The sequence below is a fragment of the Bombina bombina genome, chromosome 1 (assembly GCF_027579735.1).
Source record: "Bombina bombina isolate aBomBom1 chromosome 1, aBomBom1.pri, whole genome shotgun sequence".
Lineage (NCBI taxonomy): Eukaryota > Metazoa > Chordata > Amphibia > Anura > Bombinatoridae > Bombina > Bombina bombina.
The window spans coordinates 718,744,367-718,764,711 of NC_069499.1; the positions used below are offsets into that span (position 1 = coordinate 718,744,367).

The following is a 20,345-nucleotide window of genomic DNA, read 5'->3' on the forward strand; positions in this document are numbered from 1 at the left end:
ACATTAGCGGAAACCCTCATTTGAGGGAACTTGATAATCAGTCTATCCAGGTGACTGTGAAACAAGTGACCAGGCATCCACTTATTATGCGGTAGGAAGTATTAAATTCCACTGCCTATTCAGAATAATGATCCAAAAACTCACAGTCTTAGATATAGTCAAAAGACGATTTGCTGCTGCATCACAATATGCACATAGACGGTAACGTGCAAGTTGCTCCAAAAAAACAGACTCTTTGAAGTTTTAGAGTGTGTAATGGCGAATCCCACAAGGTAGGTGTCTCATCAAAAGAAATCAGCTGCTGCCACTGCCTATGCGCGTTTCATCCCCTTGACTGACAGGGACTTCCTCAGGGCTGACGTCATTGTAAAAAACTCGGCTTTTTATAGGCCATACAGAACACGCCTCCAGGAAAGGATGAAATTATTTGTTGCAAATGTAAGGTATCAAAAGAGAAAACTTACAATATATATATATATATATATATATATATATATATATATATATATATAGAAATATAACAATTTTATTACAAAGTTTATTTAATAAGAAGATAGTGCGATCGAAGACATGCAGAAAACAGAATTTATGTTTACCTGATAAATTTCTTTCTCCAATGGTGTGTCCGGTCCACGGCTTCATCCTTACTTGTGGGATTATTCTCTTCCCCTACAGGAAATGGCAAAGAGAGCACCCAGCAAGAGCTGTCCATATAGTCCCCCCTCTGGCTCCGCCCCCCAGTCATTCGACCGACGGATAGGAGAAAAAGGAGAAACCATAGGGTGCCGTGGTGACTGTAGTGTATAAAGAAAGAAATTTTTCAAACCTGATCAAAAACCAGGGCGGGCCGTGGACCGGACACACCGTTGGAGAAAGAAATTTATCAGGTAAACATAAATTCTGTTTTCTCCAACATTGGTGTGTCCGGTCCACGGCTTCATCCTTACTTGTGGGAACCAATACCAAAGCTTTAGGACACGGATGAAGGGAGGGAGCAAACCAGGTTACCTAAACGGAAGGCACCACGGCTTGCAAAACCTCTCCCCCAAAAACAGCCTCCGAAGAAGCTTAAGTATCGAATTTGTAAAATTTGGCAAAAGTATGCAGAGAAGACCAAGTCGCTGCCTTACAGATCTGATCAACAGAAGCCTCGTTCTTGAAAGCCCATGTGGAAGCCACAGCTCTAGTAGAATGAGCTGTAATTCATTCAGGAGGCTGCCGTCCGGCAGTCTCATAAGCCAATCGGATGATGCTTTTCAGCCAAAAAGAAAGAGAGGTAGCAGTAGCTTTCTGCCCTCTCCTCTTACCAGAATACACAACAAACAAGGATGATGTCTGTCTGAAATCCTTTGTTGCTTCTAAATAGAACTTCAAAGCACGGACTACATCTAGATTGTGTAACAAACGCTCCTTCTTTGAAACTGGATTCGGACACAGAGAAGGAACAACAATTTCCTGGTTAATATTCCTGTTGGAAACGACCTTTGGAAGAAAACCAGGCTTGGTACGTAAAACTACCTTATCTGTATGGAATACCAGATAGGGAGAAGTACACTGCAAAGCAGATAATTCAGAAACTCTTCTAGCAGAAGAAATAGCAACCAAAAACAGAACTTTCCAAGATAGTAACTTAATATCTATGGAATGCATGGGTTCAAACGGAACCCCCTGAAGAACTGAAAGAACTAAATTTAGACTCCAAGGAAGAGTCATGGGTCTGTAGACAGGCTTGATTCTAACTAACGCCTGTACAAACGCCTGTACATCTGGCATACGCTTGTGTAACAAAACAGACAGAGCAGATATCTGTCCTTTTAAGGAACTAGCTGACAAACCTTTATCCAGACCTTCTTGGAGAAAGATAAGTATCCTAGGAATTTTAATTTTACTCCAAGGGAATCCCTTGGATTCACACCAACGGATATATTTTTGCCATATCTTATGGTAAATCTTCCTAGTTACAGGTTTTCTGGCTTGAACCAGAGTATCTATGACTGAGTCTGAAAACCCACGCTTAGATAGAATCAAGCGTTCAAATTCCAAGCAGTCAGTTGGAGAGAGACTAGATTTGGATGTTCGAACGGACCTTGTACTAGAAGATCCTGCCTCAAAGATAGCTTCCATGGTGGAGCCGATGACATATTCACCAGGTCTGCATACCAAGTCCTGCGTGGCCACGCAGGGGCTATTAGAATCACCGAGGCCTGCTCCTGTTTGATCCTGGCTACAAGCCTGGGAAGGAGAGGGAACGGTGGAAACACATAAGCTAGGTTGAACGACCAAGGTGCCACTAATGCATCCACCAGTGTCGCCTTGGGATCCCTGGATCTGGATCCGTATCTAGGAACCTTGGCGTTCTGGCGAGACGCCATCAGATCCATATCCGGAATGTCCCATAGTTGAATTAACTGGGCAAAAACCTCTGGGTGGAGTTCCCACTCCCCCGGATGAAAAGTCTGACGACTCAAATAATCCGCCTCCCAGTTGTCCACTCCTGGGATGTGAATTGCAGATAGGTGGCAGGAGTGATCCTCCGCCCATTTGATGATCTTGGATACCTCTCTCATCGCTAAGGAACTCTTTGTTCCCCCCTGATGATTGATGTACGCTACAGTCGTCATGTTGTCCGACTGGAACCTTATGAATTTGGCCTTTGCTAGGTGAGGCCACGCCAGGAGCGCATTGAATATCACTCTCAGTTCTAAAATGTTTATCGGAAGAAGAGACTCTTCTCAAGACCATAGACCTTGAGCTTTCAGAGAGTCCCAGACCGCACCCCAGCCTAAGAGACTGACGTCGGTCGTGACAATGACCCACTCTGGTCTGCGGAAACTCATTCCCTGAGACAGGTGATCGTGAGACAACCACCAGCGGAGAGAATCCCTGGTTACCTGCTCTACTTGAATCTGGGGAGACAAGTCTGCATAGTCCCCATTCCACTGATTGAGCATGCACAGTTGTAATGGTCTTAGATGAATTCGAGCAAAAGGAACTATGTCAATTGCTGCAACCATTAATCCTACTACTTCCATGCACTGAGCTATGGAAGGCTGAAGAATAGAGTGAAGAACTTGACAAGCATTTAGAAGCTTTAACTTTCTGACCTCTGTCAGGAAGATCTTCATTTCTACAGAATCTATTATTGTTCCCAAAAAAGGAACTCTTGTTGACGGGGACAGGGAACTCTTTTCTACGTTCACCTTCCACCCGTGAGATCTGAGAAAGGCTAGAACAATGTCTGTATGAGCCTTTGCTTTGGAAAGAGACGACGCTTGGATTAGAATGTCATCTAGATAAGGTGCTACAGCAATGCCCCTCGGCCTTAGAACCGCTAGATGGGACCCTAGCACCTTTGTGAAGATTCTGGGAGCAGTGGCTAAACCGAACGGAAGAGCCACGAACTGGTAATGTTTGTCCATAAAGGCGAACCTCAGGAACTGATGATGATCTTTGTGGATAGGAATATGCAGGTACGCATCCTTTAAGTCCACGGTAGTCATATATTGACCCTCCTGGATTGTTGGTAAAATTGTCCGAATGGTTTCCATTTTGAATGATGGAACTCTGAGGAATTTGTTTAGAATTTTTAGATCCAGAATTGGCCTGAAAGTTCCCTCTTTCTTGGGAACTACAAACAGGTTTGAGTAAAAACCCAGACCTTGTTCCACTGTTGGAACTGGGTTTATCACTCCCATTTTTAATAGGTCTCCTACGCAATGTAAGAATGCCTGTCTCTTTATCTGGTCTGAAGATAAGCGAGACATGAGGAACCTTCCCCTTGGAGGAAGTTCCTTAAACTCTAGAAGATACCCCTGAGAGACTATTTCTAGTGCCCAGGGATCCGGAACGTCTCTTGCCCAAGCCTGAGCAAAAAAAGAAAGTCTGCCCCCTACTAGATCCGGTCCCGGATCGGGGGCTACCCCTTCATGCTGTCTTGGTAGCAGCAGCAGGCTTCTTGGCCTGTTTACCCTTGATCCAGCCTTGCAATGGTTTCCATGCTGGTTTAGGCTGGGAAGAGTTGCCTTCTTGTCTGGAGGCCGCAGAGTTAGGATTCGGTCCGTTCCTAAAATTGCGAAAGGAACGAAAATTAGATTTGTTCTTAGCCTTGAAAGGCCTGTCCTGTGGAAGGGCATGTCCCTTTCCACCAGTAATGTCCGAAATAATCTCTTTCAATTTCGGCCCGAAAAGGGTCTTACCCTTGAAAGGAATATTAAGCAATTTATTCTTGGACAACAAATCCGCCGACCAGGATTTTAGCCAAAGCGCTCTGCGCGCCACTATTGCAAAACCAGAATTTTTCGCCGCTAACTTAGCCAATTGGAAAGCGGCATCCAAAATAACATAATTTATGTAAGAACTTACCTGATAAATTAATTTCTTTCATATTAGCAAGAGTCCATGAGCTAGTGACGTATGGGATATACATTCCTACCAGGAGGGGCAAAGTTTCCCAAACCTTAAAATGCCTATAAATACACCCCTCACCACACCCACAATTCAGTTTAACGAATAGCCAAGAAGTGGGGTGATAAGAAAAAAGTGCGAAAGCATATAAAATAAGGAATTGGAATAATTGTGCTTTATACAAAAAAATCATAACCACCACAAAAAAGGGCGGGCCTCATGGACTCTTGCTAATATGAAAGAAATGAATTTATCAGGTAAGTTCTTACATAAATTATGTTTTCTTTCATGTAATTAGCAAGAGTCCATGAGCTAGTGACGTATGGGATAATGACTACCCAAGATGTGGATCTTTCCACACAAGAGTCACTAGAGAGGGAGGGATAAAATAAAGACAGCCAATTCCTGCTGAAAATAATCCACACCCAAAATAAAGTTTAATGAAAAACATAAGCAGAAGATTCAAACTGAAACCGCTGCCTGAAGTACTTTTCTACCAAAAACTGCTTCAGAAGAAGAAAATACATCAAAATGGTAGAATTTGGTAAAAGTATGCAAAGAGGACCAAGTTGCCGCTTTGCAAATCTGATCAACCGAAGCTTCATTCCTAAACGCCCAGGAAGTAGAAACTGACCTAGTAGAATGAGCTGTAATCCTCTGAGGCGGAGTTTTACCCGACTCAACATAGGCAAGATGAATTAAAGATTTCAACCAAGATGCCAAAGAAATGGCAGAAGTTTTCTGGCCTTTCTAGAACCGGAAAAGATAACAAATAAACTAGAAGTCTTTCGGAAAGACTTAGTAGCTTCAACATAATATTTCAAAGCTCTAATAATATCCAAATAATGCAACGATTTCTCCTTAGAATTCTTAGGATTAGGACATAATGAAGGAACCACAATGTCTCTACTAATGTTGTTGGAATTCACAACCTTAGGTAAAAATTCAAAAGAAGTTCGCAACACCGCCTTATCCTGATGAAAAATCAGAAAAGGAGACTCACAAGAAAGAGCAGATAATTCAGAAACTCTTCTGGCAGAAGAGATGGCCAAAAGGAACAAAACTTTCCAAGAAAGTAATTTAATGTCCAATGAATGCATAGGTTCAAATGGAGGAGCTTGAAGAGCCCCCAGAACCAAATTCAAACTCCAAGGAGGAGAAATTGACTTAATGACAGGCTTTATACGAACCAAAGCTTGTACAAAACAATGAATATCAGGAAGAATAGCAATCTTTCTGTGAAAAAGAACAGAAAGAGCAGAGATTTGTGCTTTCAAGGAACTTGCGGACAAACCCTTATCTAAACCATCCTGAAGAAACTGTAATATTCTCGGTATTCTAAAAAAATGCCAAGAAAAATGATGAGAAAGACACCAAGAAATATAAGTCTTCCAGACTCTATAATATATCTCTCTGGATACAGATTTACGAGCCTGAAACATAGTATTAATCACAGAGTCAGAGAAACCTCTTTGACCAAGAATCAAGCGTTCAATCTCCATACCTTTAAATTTAAGGATTTCAGATCCTGATGGAAAAAAGGACCTTGAGACAGAAGGTCTGGTCTTAACGGAAGAGTCCACGGTTGGCAAGAGGCCATCCGGACAAGATCCGCATACCAAAACCTGTGAGGCCATGCCGGAGCTACCAGCAGAACAAACGAGCATTCCTTCAGAATCTTGGAGATTACTCTTGGAAGAAGAACTAGAGGCGGAAAGATATAGGCAGGATGATACTTCCAAGGAAGTGATAATGCATCCACTGCCTCCGCCTGAGGATCCCGGGATCTGGACAGATACCTGGGAAGTTTCTTGTTTAGATGAGAAGCCATCAGATCTATTTCTGGAAGTTCCCACATTTGAATAATCTGAAGAAATACCTCTGGGTGAAGAGACCATTCGCCCGGATGCAACGTTTGGCGACTGAGATAATCCGCTTTCCAATTGTCCATACCTGGGATATGAACCGCAGAGATTAGACAGGAGCTGGATTCCGCCCAAACCAAAATTCGAGATACTTCTTTCATAGCCAGAGGACTGTGAGTCCCTCCTTGATGATTGATGTATGCCACAGTTGTGACATTGTCTATCTGAAAACAAATGAACAACTCTCTCTTCAGAAGAGGCCAAGACTGAAGAGCTCTGAAAATTGCACGGAGTTCCAAAATATTGATCGGAAATCTCACCTCCTGAGATTCCCAAACCCCTTGTGCCGTCAGATACCCCCACACAGCTCCCCAACCTGTAAGACTTGCATCTGTTGAGATTATAGTCCAGGTCGGAAGAACAAGAAGCCCCCTGAACTAAACGATGGTGATCTGTCCACCATGTCAGAGAGTGTCGTAAAATCGGTTTAAAGATATTAATTGAGATATCTTTGAGTAATCCCTGCACCATTGGTTCAGCATACAGAGCTGAAGAGGTCGCATGTGAAAACGAGCAAAGGAGATCGCATCTGATGCGGCAGTCCTAAGACCCAACATTTCCATGCATAAGGCTACCAAAGGGAATGATTGTGACTGAAGGTTTTGACAAGCTGATATCAATGTTAAACTTCTCTTGTCTGACAAGGACAGAGTCATAGACACTGAATCTATCTAGAAACCTAAAAAGGTTACCCTTGTCTGAGGAATCAATGAATTGATTGGTAAATTGATCCTCCAACCATGAACTTGAAGAAACAACACAAGTCGATTCGTATGAGATTCTTCGAAAATGAGAAGACTGAGCAAGTACCAAGATATCGTCCAAATAAGGAAATACCAAAACCCTGTTCTCTGATTACAGAAAGAAGGGCACCGAGAACCTTTGAAAAAAATTCTTGGAACTGAGGCTAGGCCAAACGGTAGAGCCAAAAAACTGGTAATGCTTGTCTAAAAAGAGAATCTCAGACACTAAAAGTGATCTGGATGAATCGGAATATGCAGATACACATCCTGTAAATCTATTGTAGACATATAATGCCCTTGCTAAACAAAAGGCAGGATAGTCCTACAGTAACCATCTTGAATGTTGGTATCCTAACATAACAATTCAATAATGATAGATCCGGAACTGGTCTGAAGGAATTGACCTTCTTTGGTACAATGAAGAGATAAAATAAAACCCCAGCCCCTGTTCCAGAACTGGAACTGGCATAAATACTCCAGCCAACTCTAGATCTGAAACACATTTCAGAAATGCTGAGCCTTTGCTGTGTTAACTGGGACACGGGAAAGAAAAAAATCTCTTAGCAGGAGGCCTTAACTTGAAGCCAATTCTGTACCTTTCTGAAACAATGTTCTGAAACCAGAGATTGAGAACGGAATTGATCCAAATTTCTTTGAAGAAAACGTAATCTGCCCCATACCAGCTGAGCTGGAATAAGGGCCGCACCTTCATAGGTACTTAGGAGCTGGCTATAGGTTTCTATAAGGCTTGGATATATTCCAAACTGGAAATAGTTTCCAAACTGATACCGCTCCTGAGGATGAAGGATCAGGCTTTTGTTCCTTGTTGTGAGGAAAGGAACGAAAATGATTATTTACCCTGGAAAGAAAGGGAAAGCAAAGTTGACTTAGAAGACATATCAGCATTCCAAGTTTAATCCATAAAGCTTTTCTAGCTAAAATAGCTAGAGACATATACCTGATATCAACTCTAATGATATCAAAAGATGGTATCACCAATAAAATTATTAGCATGTTATAGAATAATAATAATGCTATAAAATTATGATCTGTTACTTGTTGCGCTAAAGCTTCTAACCAAAAAGTTGAAGCTGCAGCAACATCCGCTAAAAATATAGCAGGTCTAAGAAGATTACCTGAACATAAGTAAGCTTTTCTTAGAAAGGATTCAATTTTCCTATCTAAAGGATCCTTAAATGAAGTACTATCTGCCGTAGGAATAGTAGTACATTAGCAGGAGTAGAGACAGCCCCATTAACCTTAGGGATTTTTGTCCCAAAAAACTCTAATCTGTCAGATGGCACAGGATATAATTGCTTAAACGTCTAGAAGGAGTAAATAAATTACCCAAATTGTTCCATTCCCTGGAAATTACTTCAGAAATAGCATCAGGGAGATAAAACACTTCTGGAATAACTACAGGAGATTTAAAAACCTTATTTAAACGTTTACATTTAGTATCAAGAGGACCAGAATCCTCTATTTCTAATGCAAATAATACTTCTTTAAGTAAAGAACGAATAAATTCCATCTTGAACAAATACAAAGATTTATCAGCATCAACCTCTGAGACAGAAACCTCTGAACCAGAAGAACCATTATCAGTATCAGAATGATGATGTTCATTTAAAAATTCATCTGAAAAAAGAGAAGTTTTAAAAGACTTTTATGTATACTAGAAGGAGAAATAACAGACATAGCCTTCTTAATGGATTTAAAAAATAAAATCTCTTATGTTATCAGGAACACTCTGAAAATTAGATGTTGACGGAACAGCAACAGGTAATGTAACAGTACTAAAGGAAATTTTATCTGCATTAATAAGTTTGACATGACATGCAATACAAACAACAGCTGGAGAAACAGATACCAAAAGTTTATAGCAGATACACTTAGCTTGGTAGCTCCAGCACTGGGCAGTGATTTTCCTGAAGTATCTTCTGACTCAGTTGCAACGTGGAACATCTTGCAATATGTAAAAGAAAAAAACAACATATAAAGCAACCAGAAGCAATAAATAATGTGACTTAAATAATGTGGAGACAAAAGTGACGCCCATATTTTTTAGCGCCAAAAAAGACGCCCACATTATTTGGCGCCTAAATGCTTTTGGCGCCAAAAATGACGCGACATCCGGAACGCCGACATTTTTGACGCAAAAAAACGTCAAAAAATTACGCAACTTCCGGCGACACGTATGACGCCGGAAACAGAAAAAAAATTTTTGCGCCAAAAAAGTCCGCGCCAAGAATGACGCAATAAAATGAAGCATTTTCTGCCCCCGCGAGCCTAACAGCCCACAGGGAAAAAGTCAAATTTTTTAAGGTAAGAAAAAATGATTGAAACAAATGCATTTATCCCAAATATGAAACTGACTGTCTGAAAAATAAGGAATGTTGAACATTCTGAGTCAAGGCAAATAAATGTTTGAATACATATATTTAGAACTTTATAAACAAAGTGCCCAACCATAGCTTAGAGTGTCACAGAAAATAAGATTTACTTACCCCAGGACACTCATCTACATGTTTGTAGAAAGCCAAACCAGTACTGAAACGAGAATCAGCAGAGGTAATGGTATATATAAGAGTATATCGTCGATCTGAAAAGGGAGGTAAGAGATGAATCTCTACAACCGATAACAGAGAACCTATGAAATAGACCCCGTAGAAGGAGATCACTGCATTCAAATAGGCAATACTCTCCTCACATCTCTCTGACATTGACTGCACGCTGAGAGGAAAACCGGGCTCCAACTTGCTGCGGAGCGCATATCAACATAGAATCTAGCACAAACTTACTTCACCACCTCCATCGGAGGCAAAGTTTGTAAAACTGAATTGTGGGTGTGGTGAGGGGTGTATTTATAGGCATTTTAAGGTTTGGGAAACTTTGCCCCTCCTGGTAGGAATGTATATCCCATACGTCACTAGCTCATGGACTCTTGCTAATTACATGAAAGAAAAAGGCATTAGCCAACTTTAGTGCGTGAATTCTGTCCATGACTTCATCATATGGAGTCTCTTTTTGGAGCGAATTTTCTAGTTCCTCGAACAAAAAATACGCTGCCGTGGTGACAGGAATAATGCACGAGATTGGTTGAAGAAGGAAACCTTGTTGAACAAATATCTTCTTTAGCAATCCTTCCAATTTTTTATCCATAGGATCTTTAAAAGCGCAACTGTCCTCAATAGGAATAGTTGTGCGCTTAGCTAACTTTGACACTGCCCCCTTAACCTTAGGAACCGTTTGCCATGCGTCCCTTCTGGGATCAACAATGGGGAACATTTTCTTGAATATAGGAGGTGGAACAAAAAGGTATACCTGGCTTTTCCCACTCCTTAGTCACTATGTCCGCCACCCGCTTGGGTATAGGAAAGGCATCAGCGTGCACTGGGACCTCTAAGAATTTGTCCATCTTGCACAATTTCTCTGGAATTACCAAAGAATCACAGTCATCAAGAGTAGTTAGGACCTCCTTAAGCAGGGCGCGGAGGTGTTCTAACTAAAATTTAAATGTTACGACATCAGTGTCTGCCTGCTGAGAAACTTTCCCTGAATCAGATATTTCCCCCTCAGACAGACCCTCCCTCACTGCCAATTCAGATTGATGTGAGGGTATAACTGATAAATTGTCCTCAGCGCCAACCTGCTCATCTTCTGTATTTAAAACTGAGCTATCACGCTTTCTAGGATAGGATGGCAGTTTGGATAACAGATTTGCTATAGAATTATCCATTACTGCTGTTAATTGCTGCATAGTAACAAGCATCGCTAGATGAACTAGGTATCGCCTGCGCGGGCAAAACTGGTGTTGACACAGAAGGAGAGGATGAAGAACTATCCCCACTACCTTCATTAGAAGAATCATCTTGGGCAATCTTATTCAATGTGACAGTACTGTCCATACTTTGTTTGGACGCTATGACACAATTTGCGCATACATTAATAGGGGGAACCACCTTGGCTTTCATACACACAGAACATAAGCTATCTGAAGGTATAGACATGTTAGACAGAATTTGGCAGGCTAATAATGCAATAAAAGCGTTTTTAAAGAAAAGCGTTACTGTCCCTTTAAATAGTAAACAGGCACACTTTATTTCTGATATTTCGAAAAACAATGAAGTCAATGTCCGATTTTTACAAAAATTTTACTCCAGAGTCCTAATGCCTTGAAAGTATTGCACACCAAGTTTCAAGACTTTAACCCTTAAAATGAGCAAACCGGAGCTATTTGTTCAATTTAACAATTTTAGTACACTACAATCACTGCCACAGCCTTGCTGTGGCTTTTTACCTTCCCTGAGAGTTATTCAGCACTGAAATAAACCTTCCTGAGTCCGTTTTTGTAGCCACAGGACACCTCACATGAAGCTGCATGCACTGCCATGGAAGTAAACTGCGCAATTGAGGCACGAAAACGGGGCCTCCTTCCTCTGCATACCAGAGTGAATGGGCCTTTCTGACTGAAATAGTAGTCTAACTAAATGCCAGGCGAATAAAAACGTTCCCAAAAGTGCTTTTAAGTACACAAAACACTCTAAAAGCCATCTAAGTATGAAATAAATCAATCGATTTAGCCCACAATAGTGTCAACCAGCATAGAGCCCATTAATAAGCCTTAATCTGTTATGAGTCTAAGAAAATGGCTTACTTACCCCATAAGGGAAAACTGACAGTCTTCTAGCATTAACATGTCTTGTTAGAAATATGACTGATCATACCTGCAGCAGATAAGCCTGCAAACTGTTCACCCCAACTGAAGTTCTCTGGTTTCAACAGCCCTGCGTGGGAACAGCAATAGATTTTAGTTACTACTGCTAAAATCATATTCCTCTTTAACAGAAATCTTCTTCATTTTCTGTTGTAGAGTAAATAGTACAAACCGGCACTATTTAAAAATAACAAACTCTTGATAGAAGAAATAAAAAACTACAACTAACACCACATACTCTTTAACATCCCCGTGGAGATGCTACTTGTTCAGAGCGGCAAAGAGAATGACTGGGGGGCGGAGCCAGAGGGGGGACTATATGGAAAGCTCTTGCTGGGTGCTCTCTTTGCCATTTCCTGTAGGGGAAGAAAATATCCCACAAGTAAGGATGAAGCCGTGGACCGGACACACCAATGTTGGAGAAACTAAATGTATAAGGGGAAACCCTGAAAGGCGAGGTTATTCCTCCGGTCACATGATTTGCAGACAAAGGAAAAAATAGTAGTTTCTACCTTCTTAGGATAATATTTAATATGTGTATAAGAATAACGTAAAGTGCACATAGTGCTTAGAGGGCTTGGAAATATATATGAATGATAGATCTAAAAATACAAAACCCATATATTAGTAATGGGAGAATATAGAAGTGCAGATTCGAACCACGGACCTGAGGATAAAAATATATATACCTACCCAAGTGTATCTTAGTCCACTCGCCTACATAGGGGAATAACCACATAAGGTGGAAGTCTCAGACTAATAATCTTTAAAGATAATAATAAGGCAAAGATTAATTCCCAGGCAAACACTAAGAAACCAGAATGAGGATCAAATCTGTAAATTATGAGGCAGACCCAACAAATAAAGAAATATCCCCAACAAAACAGCCACTAATATCTACCCCAAAGTCAATTCCACACAATTTATATTTCTAATTTGTTAATCTCTTGCCAAGCCAACAAGCCCAAGGCACAAACAAATTACCCAAAATGAATAAAAAAAGTAGAATTATTTTGTCAAGATTATAAAAAAAGAAGCAAATTCAAGTTTTTCATTCATACCAAAAGGTGCACACGTATGTAAACGGTAAATCCAACCTGTTACTTTTTGGAGGAGACATTTATCCTGGTCTCCTCCTCTCTTGTGTGTTAACCCAATATCGATACCAATGAATTTAAGTAACTCAAAATTTGAGTCATGATAAGTCTGAAAATGCCGTGCAACGCTGCTAGTCTCTTTATTATTTTTAACATCATCACGATGTTGCCTTACTCTGTCAAGGAGTTGTCGTTTTGTCTTTCCTACGTAAAACATAGGACAAGGACAAGGACAAGACAGTAAATAGACAACTCCAAAAGTTTGGCAGTTTATTGGGTAATTTATGCGGTAAAGTCTTACCCCCAGTGGAGAAATTCTCAGTTCTAACAATGTAGATACAAGAAATGCATTTTCCACAAGGGAAACTCCCTTCATGGGACTGGTTCATAGTAAGCCAATTCTGTTTAGGGGTTTTCACAAAATGGCTTTTTACCAAACAATCTTTAAGGCTCATGGCTTTTCTGGCAGTCAGTAGTGGACGATCCCCCACTTTTCCTGCCAATTTTTTATCAGCATGTAAAAGATACCAATTTTTTTCCAAAGTATAACAAATTTTATCCCAGTGGCAATTATATTGCCACTGGGATAAATCTGCCCAAATGTCTTGAAATAATTTCAATCTGCCCCCACCAGTAGAACTGGATTGAAGGCTGCACCTTCATGCAGTTTTGGGGGCTGACTTTGGTTTCTTGAAAGGCTTGGATTTATTCCAACTTGAAGATGGCTTCCAATTGGAGCCAGAGTCCTTAGGGGAAGAAGTGGTTTTCTGTTGTCTATTCTGACGAAGGGAACAAAACCAATTAGAAGCTCTAGTTTTACCCTTAGATTTTTTATCCTGGGGCAAAAAAATTCCCTTCCGCCCAGTAATAGTGGAAATAATAGAATCCAACTGAAAACCAAACAATTTATTACCCTGGAATGATAGAGATAGTAACCTAAATTTAGATACCATGTCAGCATTCCATGACTTGAGCCATAAAGCTCTTCTAGCTAAAATAGCCAAAGACATATTTTGAACATCAATCTTAATGATATCAAAAATAGCATCACAGAGAAAATGATTAGCATATTGAAGCAAACGAACAATGCTAGACAAATCAGAATCTTTTTCCAGCTGTGCTTAGCTATCCAACCAAAAAGTTGATGCAGCCACAACATCAGCCATAGAAATGGCAGGCCCGAGAATATAGCCAGAATGTAAATAAGCTTTCCTGGCGAAAAAATTCAAATTTTCTTCAAACACCAAAACTTCACCTCCTTCTCAATTTAACAGAGGTCGAGAGAATGATTGGGGATTGTGGGTAGGGGAGTGACACTTAACAGCTTTGCTGTGGTGCTCTTTGCCTCCTCCTGCTGGCCAGGAGTGATATTACCACTAGTAATTGAAGGCGTTGTGGACTCTCCATATCTTAGGAAAGAAACATACTTACCCATAGACACTCGTCCACTTAGTAGCAGACAGCCAAGCCAGTACTGAAACATATCAGCAGAGGTATTGGGGTAGGAGTATAATGTTGCTCTGTAAATGGTGGCAGAAGATGAATCCCTGCAAGATAATATGAAGAATTTCCCATGAGGAGAAAATATTGTATCATGCAGTATTCCAATCACATCCCTCTGACAAGCACTGTACTCTGAGGGGAACTGGGCTTTAATATGCTCATTCACTGAAGAAATCAAGCACATGATGCTTCAACCACCTCCAATAGAGGCAAAGTTTAAAACTGAGGTATGAGTGAGGTGGGAGGGGTTTTATAGGCTTTTGAGGTTTGGGAAACTTTGCCTCCTCCTGGTAGGAATGTATATTCCATACTTAACAGGTCATGGACTCTTGTCACCTATATGAAAGAAAGGAAGGTATTTAGCTCAAAGTTTCCTAAGTAGCAACATCCTGTTGTAAAGGGACTTTAAGCATCTAATCTGGATAATAGTTCTGGGACTTACAAGGGAGCATGCATCTGGGATGTGTTGTCAGTGTCACTACATATTTCCCTCTTGTTTGAGAAAATTTACTATGAAATCTTTCAAGATTATGGTGAAATCCTGTTACATTACAGTAAAAATATAAATGTAAGTGAGTGCCAGATTTTCTGTGTATTGTATTTGTTTTTATTTAAAGGGACACTGAACCCAAATTTTTTCTTTCGTGATTCAGATAGAGCATGAAATTTTAAGCAACTTTCTAATTTACTCCTATTATCAAATTCTCTTAATTCGCTTGGTATCTTTATTTGAAATGCAAGAATGTAAGTTTAGATGCCAGCCCATTTGTGGTGAACAACCTGGGTTGTCCTTGCTGATTGGTAAATAAATTCACCCACCAATAAAAAAGCGCTGTCCAGAGTTCTGAACCTAAAAAAAAAGATTAGATGCCTTCTTTTTCAAATAAAGATAGCAAGAGAACGAAGAAAAATTGATAATAGGAGTAAATTAGAAAGTTGCTTAAAATGGCATGCTCTATCTGAATCATGAAAGAAAAAAGTTGGGTTCAGTGTCCCTTTAAGCTTTCCCAGCTGGTTAACTACCTTGGCCACTGAAAATAAATGCAGCTGTCTGTTAGTGCTGTTCAGCACACAGGGCTGTGCATTTTGGTAATGGCACGGGATGTGTGTCCATACTAGTTTGAGAGTGCAGTCAAGATTGGAGAGAGGATGGGACCAAGTGTAAACAACAATATCCTATGTAGTTTAGGCAATATTTACATCATAATACAGCTTAAACATTCAACCTAAAACTAGTTTTATATCATTTTATAAACATAGTACCATCAGAAAAATGTACAGTACTGTAATCAGAAAGGTAATAGTTACTGTTTCAAATAGAGACTAGTATTTGCATTTTGGGACAAAACAAAAAAATCTCAAAGACTCAGGCAGAGAAATTGTGAATTACTGGTGGGGAAAATTGAAAATTTTTAATGATTGTATTTAAAAAAAAATAATAATTTAAGACTTAATTTAAGAATAATTCTGGATTTTGGAAAGTGGCCCTCTAAAATCGGTATAAGAGGTATGAGAATAGTATTTATTTTTAAACAAAAAAATATCCACATGCAAAGCTGTATGTTTCTGTTTAGTTAGTACTGTTTCCTATGTATAACTGAGCAGAATAAGACAGTTGTTTCCCGATTTATGGCCCACATATCTACACTATAGCCCAATTTGGGAAAGAAATTCCAAAATGTATAAGAATGAGAGCGTTTTTAAAGAAAACATTGGAATGCAACCTCTTTTTAGAGTGACAAAATCATTGTGCCCTCAAAATCATAATGGTTTGACGAAGCTGCATAAAAATAAATATTGCTAAAAGGATAAGAGGAACTTGGTAATAATTTGCCCTTTAACACATCGATCAGAGACTCACCTGAGATCCTCTCGTTCTTTCTGTGAATTTCCAATAAAATTTCCAAACTGACAGGAAAAAACATGGTCGTGTATTTCCAGAAGGTATCTCTCATTGAATTGAAAGGCGCAGGGGAATTGTTCCATGAGGTGCCATAGGCATTCCACAAACTGTGTAAAAACAGGGGACACTTCTTTGGGATCCCCATCTAAGTGACCACACCTGCAAGAGACAAACACATTATATATATTAAACTTCCCAAATACTACAAAATCATTTCCTCATGTACAGTCACAACATTACACACAGCATATTTTATATAGTAAGTGACAAAGTACCCAGATGCATTAACATTATATCCTCCAAAAACAAACAGATGATCCATAGTAAACCAGTAAAGATGGAATAACTTGAAATATTCCTGTATTAAAAGTAATAATAAATTATAGCAGAGATGAACAGAAAAAAAAAATATTTTCTGATTTGCAAAAAGAAAGGCCCAGTATACTGAATAATGTAAACAGGCATCTCTTGTGAACACCTTGGCAACCATGTTACTAGAGAATGGGCTATGTTTATATCCATTTGCTGGTCTGAACATTTGTAATAAATCATCAGATTTTTAACTGTGGTTGGAGTACTGCATCACACACATTATTATTATTATTATCAAACTGTGGTTGGAGTACTGCATCACACACATTATTATTATTATTATTATTATTATTATTAAACTGTGGTTGGAGTACTGCATCACACACATTATTATTATTATTATTAAACTGTGGTTGGAGTACTGCATCGCACACATTATTATTATTAAACTGTGGTTGGAGTACTGGATCGCACACATTATTATTATTAAACTGTGGTTGGAGTACTGGATCACACACATTATTATTATTAAACTGTGGTTGGAGTACTGGATCACACACATTATTATTATTAAACTGTGGTTGGAGTACTGCATCACACACATTATTATTATTAAACTGTGGTTGGAGTACTGCATCACACACATTATTATTATTAAACTGTGGTTGGAGTACTGCATCGCACACATTATTATTATTAAACTGTGGTTGGAGTACTGGATCGCACACATTATTATTATTAAACTGTGGTTGGAGTACTGCATCGCACACATTATTATTATTAAACTGTGGTTGGAGTACTGGATCACACACATTATTATTATTAAACTGTGGTTGGAGTACTGGATCACACACATTATTATTATTAAACTGTGGTTGGAGTACTGGATCACACACATTATTATTATTAAACTGTGGTTGGAGTACTGCATCACACACATTATTATTATTAAACTGTGGTTGGAGTACTGCATCACACACATTATTATTATTATTAAACTGTGGTTGGAGTACTGCATCACACACATTATTATTATTATTAAACTGTGGTTGGAGTACAGCATCACACACATTATTATTATTATTAAACTGTGGTTGGAGTACAGCATCACACACATTATTATTATTAAACTGTGGTTGGAGTACTGCATCACACACATTATTATTATTATTAAACTGTGGTTGGAGTACTGCATCGCACACATTATTATTATTAAACTGTGGTTGGAGTACTGCATCGCACACATTATTATTATTAAACTGTGGTTGGAGTACTGCATCGCACACATTATTATTAAACTGTGGTTGGAGTACTGCATCGCACACATTATTATTATTAAACTGTGGTTGGAGTACTGCATCACACACATTATTATTATTATTATTATTATTATTATTAAACTGTGGTTGGAGTACTGCATCACACACATTATTATTATTAAACTGTGGTTGGAGTACTGCATCACACACATTATTATTATTATTAAACTGTGGTTGGAGTACTGCATCACACACATTATTATTATTAAACTGTGGTTGGAGTACTGCATCGCACACATTATTATTATTAAACTGTGGTTGGAGTACTGCATCGCACACATTATTATTATTAAACTGTGGTTGGAGTACTGCATCGCACACATTATTATTATTAAACTGTGGTTGGAGTACTGGATCGCACACATTATTATTATTAAACTGTGGTTGGAGTACTGCATCGCACACATTATTATTATTAAACTGTGGTTGGAGTACTGGATCACACACATTATTATTATTAAACTGTGGTTGGAGTACTGGATCACACACATTATTATTATTAAACTGTGGTTGGAGTACTGCATCACACACATTATTATTATTATTAAACTGTGGTTGGAGTACTGCATCACACACATTATTATTATTATTAAACTGTGGTTGGAGTACAGCATCACACACATTATTATTATTAAACTGTGGTTGGAGTACTGCATCACACACATTATTATTATTATTAATAAACTGTGGTTGGAGTACTGCATCACACACATTATTATTATTAAACTGTGGTTGGAGTACTGCATCACACACATTATTATTATTATTAAACTGTGGTTGGAGTACTGCATCACACACATTATTATTATTAAACTGTGGTTGGAGTACTGCATCGCACACATTATTATTATTATTAAACTGTGGTTGGAGTACTGCATCGCACACATTATTATTATTAAACTGTGGTTGGAGTACTGCATCGCACACATTATTATTAAACTGTGGTTGGAGTACTGCATCGCACACATTATTATTATTAAACTGTGGTTGGAGTACTGCATCACACACATTATTATTATTATTATTATTATTATTATTAAACTGTGGTTGGAGTACTGCATCACACACATTATTATTATTAAACTGTGGTTGGAGTACTGCATCACACACATTATTATTATTATTAAACTGTGGTTGGAGTACTGCATCACACACATTATTATTATTAAACTGTGGTTGGAGTACTGCATCGCACACATTATTATTATTAAACTGTGGTTGGAGTACTGCATCGCACACATTATTATTATTAAACTGTGGTTGGAGTACTGCATCGCACACATTATTATTATTAAACTGTGGTTGGAGTACTGGATCGCACACATTATTATTATTAAACTGTGGTTGGAGTACTGCATCGCACACATTATTATTATTAAACTGTGGTTGGAGTACTGGATCACACACATTATTATTATTAAACTGTGGTTGGAGTACTGGATCACACACATTATTATTATTAAACTGTGGTTGGAGTACTGGATCACACACATTATTATTATTAAACTGTGGTTGGAGTACTGCATCACACACATTATTATTATTATTAAACTGTGGTTGGAGTACAGCATCACACACATTATTATTATTAAACTGTGGTTGGAGTACTGCATCACACACATTATTATTATTATTAATAAACTGTGGTTGGAGTACTGCATCACACACATTATTATTATTAAACTGTGGTTGGAGTACTGCATCACACACATTATTATTATTATTAAACTGTGGTTGGAGTACTGCATCACACACATTATTAAACTGTGGTTGGAGTACTGCATCACACACATTATTATTAAACTGTGGTTGGAGTACTGCATCACACACATTATTATTATTAAACTGTGGTTGGAGTACTGCATCGCACACATTATTATTATTAAACTGTGGTTGGAGCACTGCATCGCACACATTATTATTAAACTGTGGTTGGAGTACTGCATCACACACATTATTATTATTAAACTGTGGTTGGAGTACTGCATCACACACATTATTATTATTAAACTGTGGTTGGAGTACCGCATCCCACACATTATTATTATTAAACTGTGGTTGGAGTACTGCATTGCAAACATTATTATTAAACTGTGGCTGGAGTACTGCATCACACATATTATTAAACTGTGGTTGGAGTATGCCAGGAATCAGACTGAGACGAGAAATGCAAAAATAATCACACCTTTATTAATAGCAAAAGATAATAAAAAGTCCACAAGTCAAATAACAAGCCAGGAGTCAAAAACCAGAGCTGGTAGTCAGACGAGCCGAGTCAGGAGCCAAAGCGAATAGTCAGATGAGCCGGAATCAGGAACAAGGAAAACAGCAGTCAGGAACAAGCCAGGGATCAGGAACCAGGAAGGACGTCAGGCAGCCAGGTAATACACAGGAACTCTCACAAACAGGTCTGAGACAACGC

At 38.9% G+C, this 20,345-nt stretch overlaps 1 protein-coding gene across 1 annotated transcript in view; it reads right to left on the reverse strand.

Moving 5' to 3' along the window:
* MTMR8 (myotubularin related protein 8) overlaps positions 1-20,345 on the reverse strand; it is a 257,972-nt gene that overhangs the window by 113,049 nt on the left and 124,578 nt on the right. Inside the window, exon 11 of the mRNA XM_053699222.1 lies at positions 16,251-16,451. Within this exon, the coding sequence (XP_053555197.1) occupies positions 16,251-16,451 (201 nt within the window). The remainder of the gene's footprint in view (positions 1-16,250; positions 16,452-20,345) is intronic.